Source organism: Chinchilla lanigera, unplaced genomic scaffold (assembly GCF_000276665.1).
Source record: "Chinchilla lanigera isolate Chin_1 unplaced genomic scaffold, ChiLan1.0 scaffold00014, whole genome shotgun sequence".
Lineage (NCBI taxonomy): Eukaryota > Metazoa > Chordata > Mammalia > Rodentia > Chinchillidae > Chinchilla > Chinchilla lanigera.
In genome coordinates this window covers 31,771,828-31,784,973 of record NW_004955415.1, presented here as the reverse complement: position 1 = coordinate 31,784,973, position 13,146 = coordinate 31,771,828, and the positions used below count along the sequence as shown (strand labels likewise).

Sequence of the window (13,146 nt, the reverse complement as noted above, 5' to 3'; positions counted from 1 at the left end):
GCAGCTGTCCAGGTGGGTGATGCAGTGTCCATGAAGGGGAGATCCCAAACTCAACTCCCAGTGATGCACAGCTGTAATTCCAGTGTTTGGAGTGCTGAGGCAGTAGGATCACCATGATTTTGAGGGACCCTAGGCTACATAGTGAGTTCAAGTTCAGCTTGAACTACATAGGGAAACGGTGTCTCGAAACACCAAAGACAAAAGTTATTATTATTATTATTATTATTTTCTCTTTTTGAGGCAGGGTCTCACTCTGCAGTTCCTACTGGCCTTGAGCTCACTTTATAGTCCAGGCTGGTCTCGAACTCACAACGATCCTCCTGCCTCAGCCTCCCGAGTGCTGGGATTACAGGCGTGCACCACCACGCCCAGCCAAAGACAAAAATTAAAAGAAGCCAAAAACAAACTTGACTCCCAGGCTGGGGTATTGTTAATTGGTGCAGCACATGCTCTGGGTCCTCAGCATGGCTCACAGCCAGGTGTGGTAGGACATACCTGTAATTCCAGCCCTAGGGAAGCTGAGGCAGAAAGATTAGGAGTTTAAGGCCAGTTTGTCTCTAAAAAAAAAAAAAAAGCTTTGATATCCATGTTCCTATTTTTCAAAATTTTATGAATGTTATTATCATCTTTTGAGATGAAGTCCCACTGTGTTGCCCAGGCCGACCCTGAATGCCTAGGTTCAAGTGATTCTCCTGCCTCAGCCTCCTGAATAGCTGAGACTATAGGTAGATGCCACTGAACCTAGCATTTATTGACTTATTTTGTACTGGAAATGGAATCCAGGACCTTGCTCACGGTAGGCAAACACTCTACCACTGAGCTACCACTCTATCACTGTACCCCAGGCAATTTTCCAGAGTTTAGCCTTGTAGGTAGGGGTACAGCCATTTCATTTGCAAAGGCAAAGAAGGACCAGGGCTAGTTGGACAGGGAATTGGTGGGGTGACTCTGAGATCAAGGTGATGTCTGGGAGGAAGATATGAACATATTTATTATGTATCTCAAACATATTAGTAAAAAATGTGAAAAAAGGGAGGAAGTTGTGTTCTTCCAACAAAGCAGTCTTGTTCCCATCCCAGGGCGTTTGCACTAGCTGTTCTCTGTCGCAGTGTGGGAGCATGATCTCTTCATCTTCACAGTCTGCTTGTCTTGGTTCAAATGTTGCCTCCTTGGTATTCTTCCTATGTAATTTGTCCCTCCAAGTAAGGCTACCAGCTCCTGCATTCACCCTCCTCTAAAAACTTGTGATTTATCACTGCTGCTAATTTTTTTGTCCAGTAGGGCAGAGTGCACATCTTGGTCTTGCTCATTGTTGAGTCCTCACTGTCTGGCAGAACCTTGCAAATAGCACTGACTCCATTGGCTGTAGAGTGAGGCAAGAGGTCCCCTCTTGGGCCCCATGCACTGTTGGGAAGGTCTCACAGTATTGTTGCAGCAATAGAGATGTCAGCCCAGGACCCCAGAGGAGGCTCTTGATGCATGAAGGCTTCCTGGAGGAGGTGTCAGTTGCCCAGGGTGTACAACAGGAGGGTATGGGGGTTATGTACGGTATGGAGACTGGAGACAGAGGAACAAGACCCTATGCCCCATAAAGCCAGGCATGGTGGTCCATGCCTATCATCCCAGCGCTCAGGCTGAGGCAGGAGGACTCGGAGACTGAGACAGGAGGATCATTGGGAGTTCGAGGCCAGCCTGGGCTACATACATAGACAGACCCTGTCTCGAAAAAAAAAAAAAAAAAACAAGAAGGAAAAAAAGAATCATTATCTCATTAACATGTCAGCTTCAGAGAGGCTGAAATTGACTGCCTGCCTGGTGACCTAAATCCTGACGGTTTAGAAGCTCTTCTGTCGGTCCTATGTGATAGGAACAAACAGACAAGGGCAGCTGAAAGCTCTGTGTCTTCAATAGGTTGCAACAGGAATGAACCTTCCGAAAGCATGGAGAACAGCGCCTAAAAAATAATGGCTTCCTCCCGCAAAAAAAAAGCTGCTATCCGGGGATGTAGCTCAGCAGCACAGCGCCTGGCCGGCAAGCGTAAGGTCCTAAGTTCGATTCCGGATACCAAAAACAAAAAAAAAACAAAAACGCTCCATAGGCCTCCCGTAGTACGGAACGCGTACACAAAGATGGCTGCACCCAGGAATGCAGAGGCCATGGAAGGTCACGTGACAAGCAACTTCCGTTTGCTTCTCTCAGGCTTTTTCCGGAGCAGTACTTCCTGTACTCTTGCAGAGAGGCGCGCATTAGGGTTCAGCGCATTTGGATGACCACGTGTGCTCGGTTTAGGGAGCTCCCCTGAGAGGTCGCCCATAAGCCCATGGAGGGCTCCTCGATGGGGGAAGCGCCCGCGGCAGCGCTGGCTGCAGTGCTGAAACACAGTTCAGCGTTGCCACCCGAGAGCGCTCAGGTTCGGGGCTACGACTTCAGCCGCGGTGTGGATTACCGCGCACTTCTGCAGGCCTTCGGCACCACCGGCTTCCAGGCCACTAACTTCGGGCGCGCGGTGCAGCAAGTCAACGCTATGGTGAGGGGAGGACGCGCCTGCCCGGGGTGGACAGAGGAATACCCATAGGGGCGGGGCTTCCCGGGCAAGCGTGGGACCTGCCCTGGGTGGGAGTTTTAGTGCATCCTTGCCTAAGTAGGGATCAGGTTCTGGGAAATTTAAAGCTTTCAGGAATGCGCAGAGCCTGGGTCAAGACCATGTGGTTGGCGGGGGGGGGGAATTGGAGGAGGAGCGTAAGTCAGCGCGGGGCTTGGATTTGTATTTATTTTTCCAGGGGGCAGGGGACAGCGCCTGAAAAGGAGATGCTGTGGGACACGGAAGGGACTGGGTCTGCACAGGAGACCCCTGGGTGGAATCTGACTCTGGAACACATCTGGGACCCTTGGGCAGGGATTCGAGGCCAGAGCCTAACTTGGCCCGGCCCTTACTGCAGATCGAGAAGAAACTGGAGCCGCTGGCTCAGGACGAAGACCACCACACAGATCTGACCCAGAGCCACCGCCCGCTCACCGGCTGCACCATCTTCCTGGGCTACACATCCAACCTCATCAGTTCAGGCATCCGCGAGACCATTCGCTACCTTGTGCAGCACAACATGGTGGGGACCTGGTGGGGCGGTGGCTGCTGGCTGTTGAGTCAGTGAGCATTAAATTGTTGAACACTTACATGATGATATGGATCTGTTTTAAGAGAGCACCCTTCTGAGGGAGGAGTGCTAATGTTAGGAGTCCTGCCCCAGGTGAGGGCCAACGTCCTTGGTTTGTGATTGCAGGTGGACGTCTTGGTGACCACGGCTGGAGGCGTGGAGGAGGACCTCATTAAGTGCCTAGCGCCCACATACCTGGGCGAGTTCAGCCTCAGGGGGAAGGAGCTTCGGGAGAACGGTATCAACAGGTGGGACCCTGAGTGGGGTGGGCAGGGATTTGGCTCCAGGAGCTGGAAGACTGATGCTGTTTGCCTTTGTCCCAAGGATTGGGAACCTGCTGGTGCCTAATGATAATTACTGCAAGTTTGAGGACTGGTTGATGCCCATTCTGGACCAGATGGTGCTGGAACAGAACACAGAGGTTGGGCTAGAACGAATGCCTTGGGAAGTGTAGTGTGGTGGGGTCCAGGTAACTGTGGGTTAATACTGATGTCCCCACCCTCCTAGGGTGTGAAGTGGACACCTTCCAGGATGATTGCCCGGCTTGGCAAAGAGATAAACAACCCAGAGTCTGTGTATTACTGGGCTCAGAAGGTAAGGAGAGGGTGGGGCCAAAGTTCCTAGACTGGGGTGTGTTAACTGGTTTGATCTTTGCCGTCACCTGTCCAATCAGCATGCCTGCTTTTAGGTGAGGAGCCTCAAACATTGATGAGAGGTTAGGTGATTTGTTTGAGGTCACACAGCTATACACGAGGGGGACGGTGTATGTCCTGATAGCCTGGCTACACTCCTAGATGAGTACATTTGGGGGTACCATTTAGCAACTCCCCTGGGGCCTGGCCCAGGATACCATGCTCCCCAGAGGCTGTGAAGCTCCCACATTTGAGAGATAACAAGCGCCACTGCTTGGGGAGTGTCAGGTATCCCCTCAGGACTGTATGCAGGTTTCTAACGTCCATGTGAGGGAGTTGTGGTTATTTTTATTGTACAGTTGAGGCAGAAATAAATGTTAACTACTGTCATCTGGGAGAAAGGAATGCAGCTGGGATGGGGACAGCAGGCTCTGTGTCACAGCTGTTGACTGGCCCTGCCCTCCTCAGAACCACATCCCTGTGCTGAGCCCTGCGCTTACAGATGGCTCGCTGGGCGACATGATGTTCTTCCATTCCTACAAGAACCCGGGCCTCGTGCTGGACATCATTGAAGGTAAGGTGTAGGGGGGCCTGCGAGGAGGAGGGAAGGAGCCCCTGAGCCCGAGGCCTGACCACAGTCCTCCTCCCCAGACCTGCGGCTCATCAACATGCAGGCCATATACGCCAAGCGCTCAGGGATGATCATCCTGGGCGGCGGCGTGGTCAAGCACCACATCGCCAATGCCAACCTCATGGTGAGTGGCGTGGTCCCCTTGGGGTGGTACTTGGCACTATGCAGACACACACACCGCCCTAGACCGTGACTGGACCAGACAGACCAGGATCCTGGTCCTCCTTGGACTGAGGTTCTTTGGGGGAAAGACATCACATGGTTGATGCGCATGACAGGTGGGAGTAAATTGTTGACAGGTGGCTTAGTGGTGCACACCTGTCATCCTAGCCCTCCAGAGACTGAGATGTGTGGTCTTGAGCCCAGTAGTTTGAGTCCAGCCTGGGCAACATAGTAAAACCCCATCTCAAAAAAAGAAAGGTTAGATGATGGGATGAGAAAAGAGAGGAGTGCTGACCATGCATGGTGGCACATACTTTTGTTTGCTTTTTGAGACAGGGTCTCAGTATGTAGCTTAGGATGGCCTGGAACTCATGGTGATTCTCCTGACCTTGCCTCCCGAGTGCGGAGATTACAGGTGTGCACCCCCACACCTGGCAGTGGCACATATTTATAATCCTGACTGGGTAGGGTGAAGCAGGGTTGCAAGTTCCAGACCAATCTGGGCAACTTTGTCCCCCACCAAAAAGAACGCTGGGGGATGTAGCTCAGTGGTAGAACACCTGTGGCTTCTGTCTAGTACCAAAATAATTATTTTCATTTATTTCTTGACGCAGGGTGTCACTATGTAGCTGAGGCTGGCCTTCAAATTGTTTTGTAGCTCAGCATGGCTTTGAACTTACGATCCTCTTGTTAGGCTTCCAAGTGCTGAGATTACAGGTGTGCACCACCACACACAACCCCAGCCCCAAAAAGATGTTGGAGAGGGCTCTCAGGGAGGTGTGACTGTGAGCTGAGGTTTTGGGGAAGTTGCTTCTGGGGAGAATTCACAGTGGAGGGAACAGCCAGTGGGGAGAGCCTGGGTGCCTCAAGTGATCAAGGAGCAGCTAGGAGGCCTGAGGTGGGAGGTGGGGTTGGGCTGGGCCGGGAGGTGCCCAGAGCGGGACGGGGGAGCCCCATGACAATGGTGAGACCTGAAAGCGTGAGTGGGTCCTGGAGCCCTGATGGGCTGGGACTGGGATGGTGGCTGTGGAGGGAACATAGTGTTTGGGTCTGGAGATCTTCTGTAGCTTCAGAGTTGGTGGCAGATCCTGCTGTGGTGATCTCATGCAGTAGTTTTCGGGACCTGTCATGTGAGTTTAGGTATGGAATGTTCTATTATGGCCTCCTGAAGCCTTGGGTTCTGAAGCATTTGGAGTTTTGGAGTAGGGATGCTTAACAGGTACCCAGCAGCTCTGTGACCCCAGGCGTGGACATGGGGCTGCCTTCATCTGGGACCCCCTCCTCAGCCTCTTGGGCTGTGGTGTCCCAGGATCCTCCCGCTGTCTGTCCCGCGTGACCAGCCTGCTGTGTCCTCTGCAGCGCAATGGGGCCGACTATGCTGTCTACATCAACACGGCCCAAGAGTTTGATGGTTCTGATTCGGGTGCCCGGCCAGATGAGGCTGTCTCCTGGGGCAAGATCCGGATGGATGCGCAGCCAGTCAAGGTGAGAGGCTGGCTGGCTGGGGCGTAGGGGCTCCTGGCTGTGGGCTGTGTGGCTTACCCAGGTCCCCGCGCAGGTCTATGCTGATGCCTCCCTGGTCTTCCCCCTGCTGGTGGCTGAAACCTTTGCCCAGAGAGCAGACGCCTTCACACGGGAGAAGAATGAGGACTGAGCAGCTGAGCAGCGACAGCCTGGAGGCCTCCCCTCCTCTATTTATTAGGGTACCACCCCGTCCCCTCCATCATCAGTGTCTCTGGAATAAATGTCCCCCTGTAGTCCTCGGTCCTTGCAGTTGCACTTGGTCTTTGGGCCTGGTGGGGGTCCATGGCTTCAGCCTGCTGCCCCCTCAGCCTCGTAGGACTCCTCACGCCAGCACTGCACGCTGCCCCCCATGGCGGTGAGCAGGCAGGGCTCGCTGGGGTGGAAGGCCAGTGACTGCACCACGCTGCGGCCCACAGGCAGGGCCAGTGCCAGAGAGCCCTGTGGAGCAGGTGTGGGGCGGTGTCAGTGGCCTGGCTGTCCCTTCCCTGAGACCTGGCTGAGGCTCTCTGTTGCCTGTCCCCCAACCTTCAGCCCCTGGCTGTGCTGGTCTCCTAGACTCTGCACCAGTATCTGCCCTAAGGGAGTGCTCAGCAGCACCATCCTCAGGTGCTGGGATTTCTCTCTCCTTCGTCAGCAGATGCTCTGGGCTGTGTCTGGAGCCCAAGATTCTCTCCTCGGGTCCTGTTCCCTGATTTCCTGCCCCGATGGACTCCAGGTCCATGGCAGCCCTGCTGACTGTCACTTCCCTGGTGACCGGTTATGCAGTTCCTTTGTTATGCAGTTCCTCAAGCAACGTGTGGTTCCTCTTTGTGCCCTGTAACTGTCCCTTCCTGTGCCCTCCTTTCAAGGCAACTTTTGGACCAGGGGCCCAAAGGGCACAGGCAGAACCTCCTCACCGTCTCGGTTCCCAGAGCAGGAGCCAATGCTCCAAGACTCCACACTCCCCATGTTCTTCCTTTTAGGGGACTTAATTCCATATTCCCTACTAGGCTGGGATATGTCACGGACAGGGCTTGGGGCTTGAAACCACACAGGGACCCACAGAGGAAGCTCAAGCTTCACAAACAGCCTCAACTCCCCTCACCCTGGGGTCCCAGGGGCTCAGCCTGGTACTTGAGGCCTTGTGTGACTCCGATCCTGCTGTGTCACCTTCCAAAGTCCTGTCATACCCCCCCTGAACTTCAGCACCCTTCACCCACATGCTTTTCCTGTTCTGCTTTTGCTCCCCCTTTTCTGACCCAGGGGGTGACAGGGCTGAGCCAGCTCACCTCCACCAGGTCCCAGAAGAACACCTTCCCGTCCTCAGAGCAGCTGACCACATGTGTGTCACGTGTGCTGAGGCTGCAGTCCAGCTTGTACTCCTGGTTCTTGTGGCCCGTGTACCTGGGTGAGGGCTGTTATCAGGGCCCAGTCCTGCCCCGGGGAGGCAGGAAAGGGAGGGGACCAAGGCGGACCATAGGGACTCACTCGCCTAGCAGCTCTCCAGTGTCCTTGTCGAGAAGCCGCAGTGTGGAGTCCAGGCTGGACACAAGGGTGCACTGGCCGTCATGGCTGAAGCAGGTGCAGGTGATGGGGCCTAGGGTGGGAGGATGGCAGGCAGTGAGGCTGGGGTGCTCCTGGACACCCCACTATCAATCTGGCCTGTACCCAGCCACACTCACTGCCCACATAGTCCGAGAAGAGCTGGCCCATCCTCAGGTCGTAGCGCCTCACGCGGCCGTCCACGGAGCTGCAGGGAGGGCACGTCCACCTTGAGCACCTGTGGCCTCTGTCCCTGTGTCTTCCTTGCTGGAGGGGGGCCCTGCTCTTCCCATCCAGGAGTGGGACTAGGAGGTGCTGGCTTTGAAACTCTGGCCAAAAGGGGTATCTACTCTCCTTTTTCCAAGGCTCACAGCCCCCTGTAAGCCCTCGGAGTCCTCCAGTTCCCGTGTATACACAACCGTGCCCAGCTCTGGTATCTATTTCTTTAGTGACTATCCATCTTGATAGAGTAGTTCCCAGGGGGCAGGGACTAGGGCTGGGTAGTTCTTGGCTGTGTCCCAGACACAGCTAATAAATACACTTCGAAAGGGCTGGGAACTGGTTATGGTGGTATATGCCTATAAGCCTAGCACTTGGCTGAGGCAGGAGGATCGAATGAGGCCAACCTGTGCTACACAGTTCAAAGCCAGCCCGAACTACATAGACTGTCTCAAGAAAACAAGACGGGATGTAGCTCAGAGTCACAGTCCTGGGTTTAATCCTCAGTACTGGGCACAAAAAGATCTTCAACTAGCTGAACATGCCAGTAATTCTAGCTACTGGGGATGCTGAGGCAGGAGGATCTGAAGTTTGAGGCCAGTCAGGGCAACTTAGTGAGAGCCTGACTCAAAAAAAAAGCAGGCTGGGGATATAGCTCAGTGGCACAGGCACCTGCCTGGCAAGCACAAGGTCCTGAGTTTGATTCTTGGTACAAACAAACAAACAAAAAAAAGGCGTCAATGTAGCTCAGCGGGGTGTACCTAGCACCTAGCACCTAGCATGTAGAATAGAATGCCCTGGGTTCAATCCCAATAGTGCCAAAATTTATTTTTTTTTATTTTTTGGGATAGGGTCTCACTGTGTAGTTCAGGATGGTCTTGAACTCACTGGTGAGCCTCCTGCCTTAGCCTCCCCAGCACTGGATTACAGGTGTGCACCACCATGCCTGGCCAAAAATTTTTTTTTTTTTGGTTTTTCTCCGGTACCGGGAATCGAACACATGACCTTGCGCTTGCCAGGCAGGCACTTCTGCGGCTGAGCTAAACCCCCAGCCCCCAAATTTTTTTTAAGAAATTGTATTTTTGTGTGTACGTACATTCTGAAAGAAGAAACGACCATGTACAAAGGTTGGGCAATCTAAATTCTTCAAGTGAGAATGGCATCCTCTTGCACTGTGGTAATGTGGGATATTCTGAATGTGAACTAGAACAATCCTATACAGGCAGAGATTTCTGCCTATTCATTTTATTCACTGGCATATGCCCATCATCTAAAAGAGTACTTGGTACAAGGTGCTCAAAAACCCTGACAGTAGAGGGGCAGTTCTGGCAGAAGACGACCAAGAGCAAAAGACCTCAGGTGAGAGCATGCTTGGCACATTTAATAGAAATGGGGGCAAAGAATGAATAACTGGAAGCCAGCAGGGACCAGACTGCAGAGCCTTGTGCATGCTGGTAAGAGTGGCTCCTTTTTTAGAGGGGTGGAGTTGTGGTACTGGGAGTTGAACCCAGGGCCTTTGCACTGAGCTCTAGTCCCAGCCTTTTATTTTGTGACAGGGTCTGACTGTGTTGTCCAGGCTGGGTTTGAAGTTGCAATCCTGCTTCAGTCTCCCAGAGCCTTGGGATTACAGGCATGTTCTACCATGCCTGGCATTTTTTCCTTTTTTTCTTTTGAGTAGTGCTGGGGACAGAACACAGGGCCATGTGCATGTTGGGCAAGTGCTGTACTATTGGGTTACATCCACAACCTAGAGAGTAGATTTTTAACCTAAGTACAGGGGTAACTGCAATATCCAGTCACTAGGGACAAAGTCTGGGGTCCACTCACCCTGAAAGAACTTCGTGGTCAGACACCTTCACGCTGGACACACCATCTCTGGCTTCGTCCAATATCTGGACTGGCTCAGGCCTCCGAGAGCGGCAGTCCCAGCAGCGAATGCTGGAATCAATAGAGCCTGTATGGCCAGTATGAAGGTGAGGACAGGTCTGGGACACTAGGGCGGCACCCTGGGACCTCCTGCCCAGGTCCCAGACTCACCGGACAGTATGACTGTGGCTTCTTCATTAAACTGCACTGTGTTCACTTTCTGAGAAACAGGAATTGCCACTCAGAGGTGGCTAGGTTTTCGGGGATTGGGACACATGCAGGATTCCCAGTGCAGGGTAAAGAAAGGACATTTGGTTGGGTGAGGGGTGCACAAAGGCTGGGGGGGTGCACTTTAAGGACCGGGCTCGGCTGCTGCCCATCCACTGCAGAGCGCAGGGGAAGGAGTGACCGCGGACATCCCCGGTGCCGCCAGGGCCCTCCCACCGATCCCCACCCCACGCACCGGAGTGAGGTGCCCCATCCCAAACTTACCCCGGCGTGGCCCCGGAATTTGCGCACGACCTGCCCAGAAGCCACATCCCACAGGACCACGGCCTTGTCCCCACCGCCAGAGCAGAGACTGCTGTTGTCAAAGGAGCTGGAGGGCGGGGGCGCGATGGTCACCGTCCGCCCCCCGGGACCCCGCCCCCCGGGACCCCGCCCCCCGGCGCCCCGCTCACCCGGCTGCGTCCAGAACTTCGTAGCCGTGGCCGCTGTAAGTGCGGAGCAGCGTCCCCCGCAGCGGGTTCCACAGCTTCAGCGTCTTGTCGCTGCCGCACGTCAGGCAGTAGTTGCCGTCCACTGGGGGACACCGGGCAGGGGTTACCGGACAGCCGGCCTCGGGTCGGGGTGGGCCTGGGCTGAAGACGCGAGCGCTCACCATTAAACCGCACGGCTCGCACCGCCCCTTGCCCGCAGTCCAGCGTCTTCAGCAGTTTCTGCGGCAGCTCGGGTGGCCGCGGCTTTGGCTCGGGGAAAGCCATGGCTCCGGGTCCCGCTCCCCGCCGCTCTTTTGTGTCCCCGCCGCTTTCTATGAACACGTCTGCATGAATGCGAGGCTTCTGAGCCTTACAAAACCACGCGTAGGCGTAACCTTATTATTGTCCCCCATGATCTATTTCCGGCTTCTCGTGTGGGGAAAAATTTCAGGATTTTGATGACTGCGTTGGGAAACTGAAAAGCCGCTTTCGGTGTTTCCCCCGCACTCACTCCCTGTTTTCGAGGTTTTTTTTTTTGTTTGTTTGTTTTGTTTTTCTTCTCATTCTCCGGCTGGGGTTAGTTAGTTATAGCCTTCGCCGTGGGGAACCGAAGCGTGAGGACAGCAGGTGTTACTCTGAAAGCCGCCCTCCGTGCCCGCACCGGAAGCTGCTGCTCTAGCAGCGGAAGAGGCGCGACCTGGTTTTCGGCTCGCTATGTCCGCGAACAATATGTCGGACCCACGCAGGCCCAATAAAGTGCTGAGGTGAGGATTCCAGCGGCAAAGCAACAGGACTCGGGTTGTGGATGTGGGTCGGAGCGCGGGAAGCACTTGTCTGTCACGGGGGCGAGACTCGATCGTCCCTGACCCTTGAGCCTGTCACAGGTACAAGCCCCCGCCAAGCGAGTGTAACCCGGCCTTAGACGACCCCACGCCGGACTACATGAACCTGTTGGGAATGATCTTCAGCATGTGCGGTCTCATGCTTAAGGTGGGCTGGCTGAGTGTTTTGGGGTGTGGCTCCGTCTGGGAGTGGGGCCTGGGGGCGGGGCGGGAAGGAAGTGACTGAGGGGGAATGGGGGTGCTGGGGGGCGGGGCTTGCGTTAGTGAGGAAGAGATGGGACGCGACGGGGTGAAGTGACCTGAAAAAACTTGAAGATGGCGAGAGCCGCTGTCCGAGGCTTGTGGTTCCGTGATGGCTTGGTCTGAGCTGGGATCCAGACTGTGAAGCAGTTTGGAGGGGACTTGTAGGAAAAGAGCAAGGTTCTTGGCGTGTGGGAATTTCTTTTTCTCCTCTTTTTCGAGACAGGGTCTCCGTGTGTAGTTCAGGCTGGCCTTGAACTCTGACTGTAGTCCAAGCTGGCCTCGAATTCGTGGCGATCCTCCTGCCTCAGCCTCCCGAGTGCTGGGATGACAGGCGTGCACCACGACCACCAGCAACATGTGCAATTTTTTTTTTTTGGGGGGGGTCTTTTTGAGACGAAGTTTCACTATGCTGTTAAGGGTAGCCTTGAACTCACTTTGTAGGCCAGGCTGGCCTCAAACTCGCAGCAAATCCCTTGCCTCAGCTTCCCAAGTGTTGGAACATGTGGAAATTTCTGAGGGGCTTCAGAGGCCATAATAGGGTCAGAGAGATGGAGTTAGTCACTAGAACCAGAAATCAGCTACCAGCAGCAGGTGGGGAGAGGTGGGACTAAGGGGCACCTTCAGGTAGGCCTGAGCTGTACAAGTATAATCAGTGGCCAGGATTTAGTGCTTGGGGAATGTGGCTTGCAGGGGTTTCTTATCATGCCTCACTGACCTGATCTGGCTATCCGTGTTTCCCCAGCTGAAGTGGTGTGCTTGGGTTGCTGTCTACTGTTCCTTCATCAGCTTTGCCAACTCCCGGAGCTCGGAGGACACCAAGCAGATGATGAGTAGCTTCATGTGAGGCTTGGCCTAGAGAGGGAGGAGTTAGCAGGGGAGGGGGCCACACCTTTGTCTGGCACTGATGCCTCTCTTCTGTGTAGGCTGTCCATCTCTGCAGTGGTGATGTCCTATCTGCAGAATCCGCAGCCCATGACGCCCCCCTGGTGATGTCAGCACGGAGGGGTGGCATCCTGGGCCCCTCTGTCCACCTCCTCCCTGGCCTGGCCTTTGGCTGCTCAACTTCCTACCATGGCTGCAGGGCTGGACTTGCCTGAATGGCTGCAGGTCCCCCAAGTGATGGAGGGAGGATGGCTCTTTCCCTGGAGTCCCACTTCTGCTGGGGCAAAGATGGGAAAACCTTAGGCTTCCCTACCCTGCCTGCTGCTGGGGAAGAGGCTGCTCATGTTTCTAGGTATATCTACTTGTTTTCTTGTGGAAACCAGTTAATAATAAAGTTTTTCACGCTGCTTCCCCTGTGACTGCTGTCTTCTGTTCATGGGGTGCTCTGCCTGGTGGGGAAGGGCTTTGGGTCATGGGGCCCTGTCTGGCATGTTCTGGGGAGTCACTTCCTTATTTCACAAGCCTTGTGCCTTAGGTCGGGTGCCAGGGACAGGACAGTGATTTCTGCCCTCTGATAAGCCAGCAGGTGGCCCTGTGGATCTGAGGAGCCTGGACTTTGGTTGGTTTTTCTTTTTTCTTTTCTTTTCTTTTCTTTTGTTTTCTTTTGTTTTCTTTTCTTTTTTTCTCTCTTTTCTTCCCTGCCCTGCCCTGCCCTGCCCTGCCCTGCCCTTCCCTTCCCTTCCCTTCCCTTCCCTTCCCTTCCCCTCCCTTCCC

The 13,146-nt window shown here is 54.4% G+C and overlaps 3 protein-coding genes across 3 annotated transcripts; 2 read left to right on the top strand and 1 right to left on the bottom strand.

The window, feature by feature from the left end:
• Nucleotides 1–2,191: 2,191 nt before the first annotated feature.
• On the top strand, nt 2,192–6,342 carry Dhps (deoxyhypusine synthase). Its single transcript, XM_005381015.2, has 9 exons — nt 2,192–2,527; nt 2,940–3,104; nt 3,279–3,400; nt 3,477–3,573; nt 3,660–3,746; nt 4,253–4,358; nt 4,436–4,539; nt 5,937–6,062; nt 6,136–6,342. The coding sequence occupies exons 1-9, from the start codon at nt 2,321–2,323 to the stop codon at nt 6,229–6,231; spliced, it is 1,110 nt and encodes a 369-aa protein (XP_005381072.1). The 5' UTR covers nt 2,192–2,320; the 3' UTR covers nt 6,232–6,342.
• On the bottom strand, nt 6,237–10,957 carry Wdr83 (WD repeat domain 83). Its single transcript, XM_005381017.2, has 9 exons — nt 10,588–10,957; nt 10,388–10,508; nt 10,200–10,305; nt 9,879–9,927; nt 9,669–9,795; nt 7,763–7,830; nt 7,569–7,677; nt 7,370–7,484; nt 6,237–6,539 (listed from the first exon to the last, which is right to left on the bottom strand). Exons 1-9 carry the CDS (start codon nt 10,688–10,690, stop codon nt 6,390–6,392), a joined length of 948 nt encoding a protein of 315 aa, XP_005381074.1. The 5' UTR covers nt 10,691–10,957; the 3' UTR covers nt 6,237–6,389.
• A 100-nt stretch (nt 10,958–11,057) lies between these two features.
• On the top strand, nt 11,058–12,573 carry Wdr83os (WD repeat domain 83 opposite strand). Its single transcript, XM_005381018.2, has 4 exons — nt 11,058–11,169; nt 11,290–11,395; nt 12,233–12,330; nt 12,414–12,573. Exons 1-4 carry the CDS (start codon nt 11,120–11,122, stop codon nt 12,478–12,480), a joined length of 321 nt encoding a protein of 106 aa, XP_005381075.1. The 5' UTR covers nt 11,058–11,119; the 3' UTR covers nt 12,481–12,573.
• The last annotated feature ends 573 nt before the right edge of the window (nt 12,574–13,146 follow it).

Excerpts from the sequence above, each read along its gene's own strand:
- Dhps (XM_005381015.2), top strand. The coding sequence starts at position 2,321 with ATGGAGGGCTCCTCGATGGGGGAAGCGCCCGCGGCAGCGCTGGCTGCA. Across the intron at positions 3,747-4,252 it reads TGTATTACTGGGCTCAGAAG|AACCACATCCCTGTGCTGAG; the intron begins GTAAGGAGAGGG and ends TGCCCTCCTCAG. Across the intron at positions 4,540-5,936 it reads TCGCCAATGCCAACCTCATG|CGCAATGGGGCCGACTATGC; the intron begins GTGAGTGGCGTG and ends TGTCCTCTGCAG.
- Wdr83 (XM_005381017.2), bottom strand. The coding sequence starts at position 10,690 with ATGGCTTTCCCCGAGCCAAAGCCGCGGCCACCCGAGCTGCCGCAGAAA. Across the intron at positions 7,831-9,668 it reads GACCACGAAGTTCTTTCAGG|CTCCGTGGACGGCCGCGTGA; the intron begins GTGAGTGGACCC and ends CCCTCCCTGCAG. Across the intron at positions 7,678-7,762 it reads CTTCTCGGACTATGTGGGCA|GCCCCATCACCTGCACCTGC; the intron begins GTGAGTGTGGCT and ends CTCCCACCCTAG.
- Wdr83os (XM_005381018.2), top strand. The coding sequence starts at position 11,120 with ATGTCCGCGAACAATATGTCGGACCCACGCAGGCCCAATAAAGTGCTG. Across the intron at positions 11,170-11,289 it reads AGGCCCAATAAAGTGCTGAG|GTACAAGCCCCCGCCAAGCG; the intron begins GTGAGGATTCCA and ends AGCCTGTCACAG. Across the intron at positions 12,331-12,413 it reads CAGATGATGAGTAGCTTCAT|GCTGTCCATCTCTGCAGTGG; the intron begins GTGAGGCTTGGC and ends TCTTCTGTGTAG.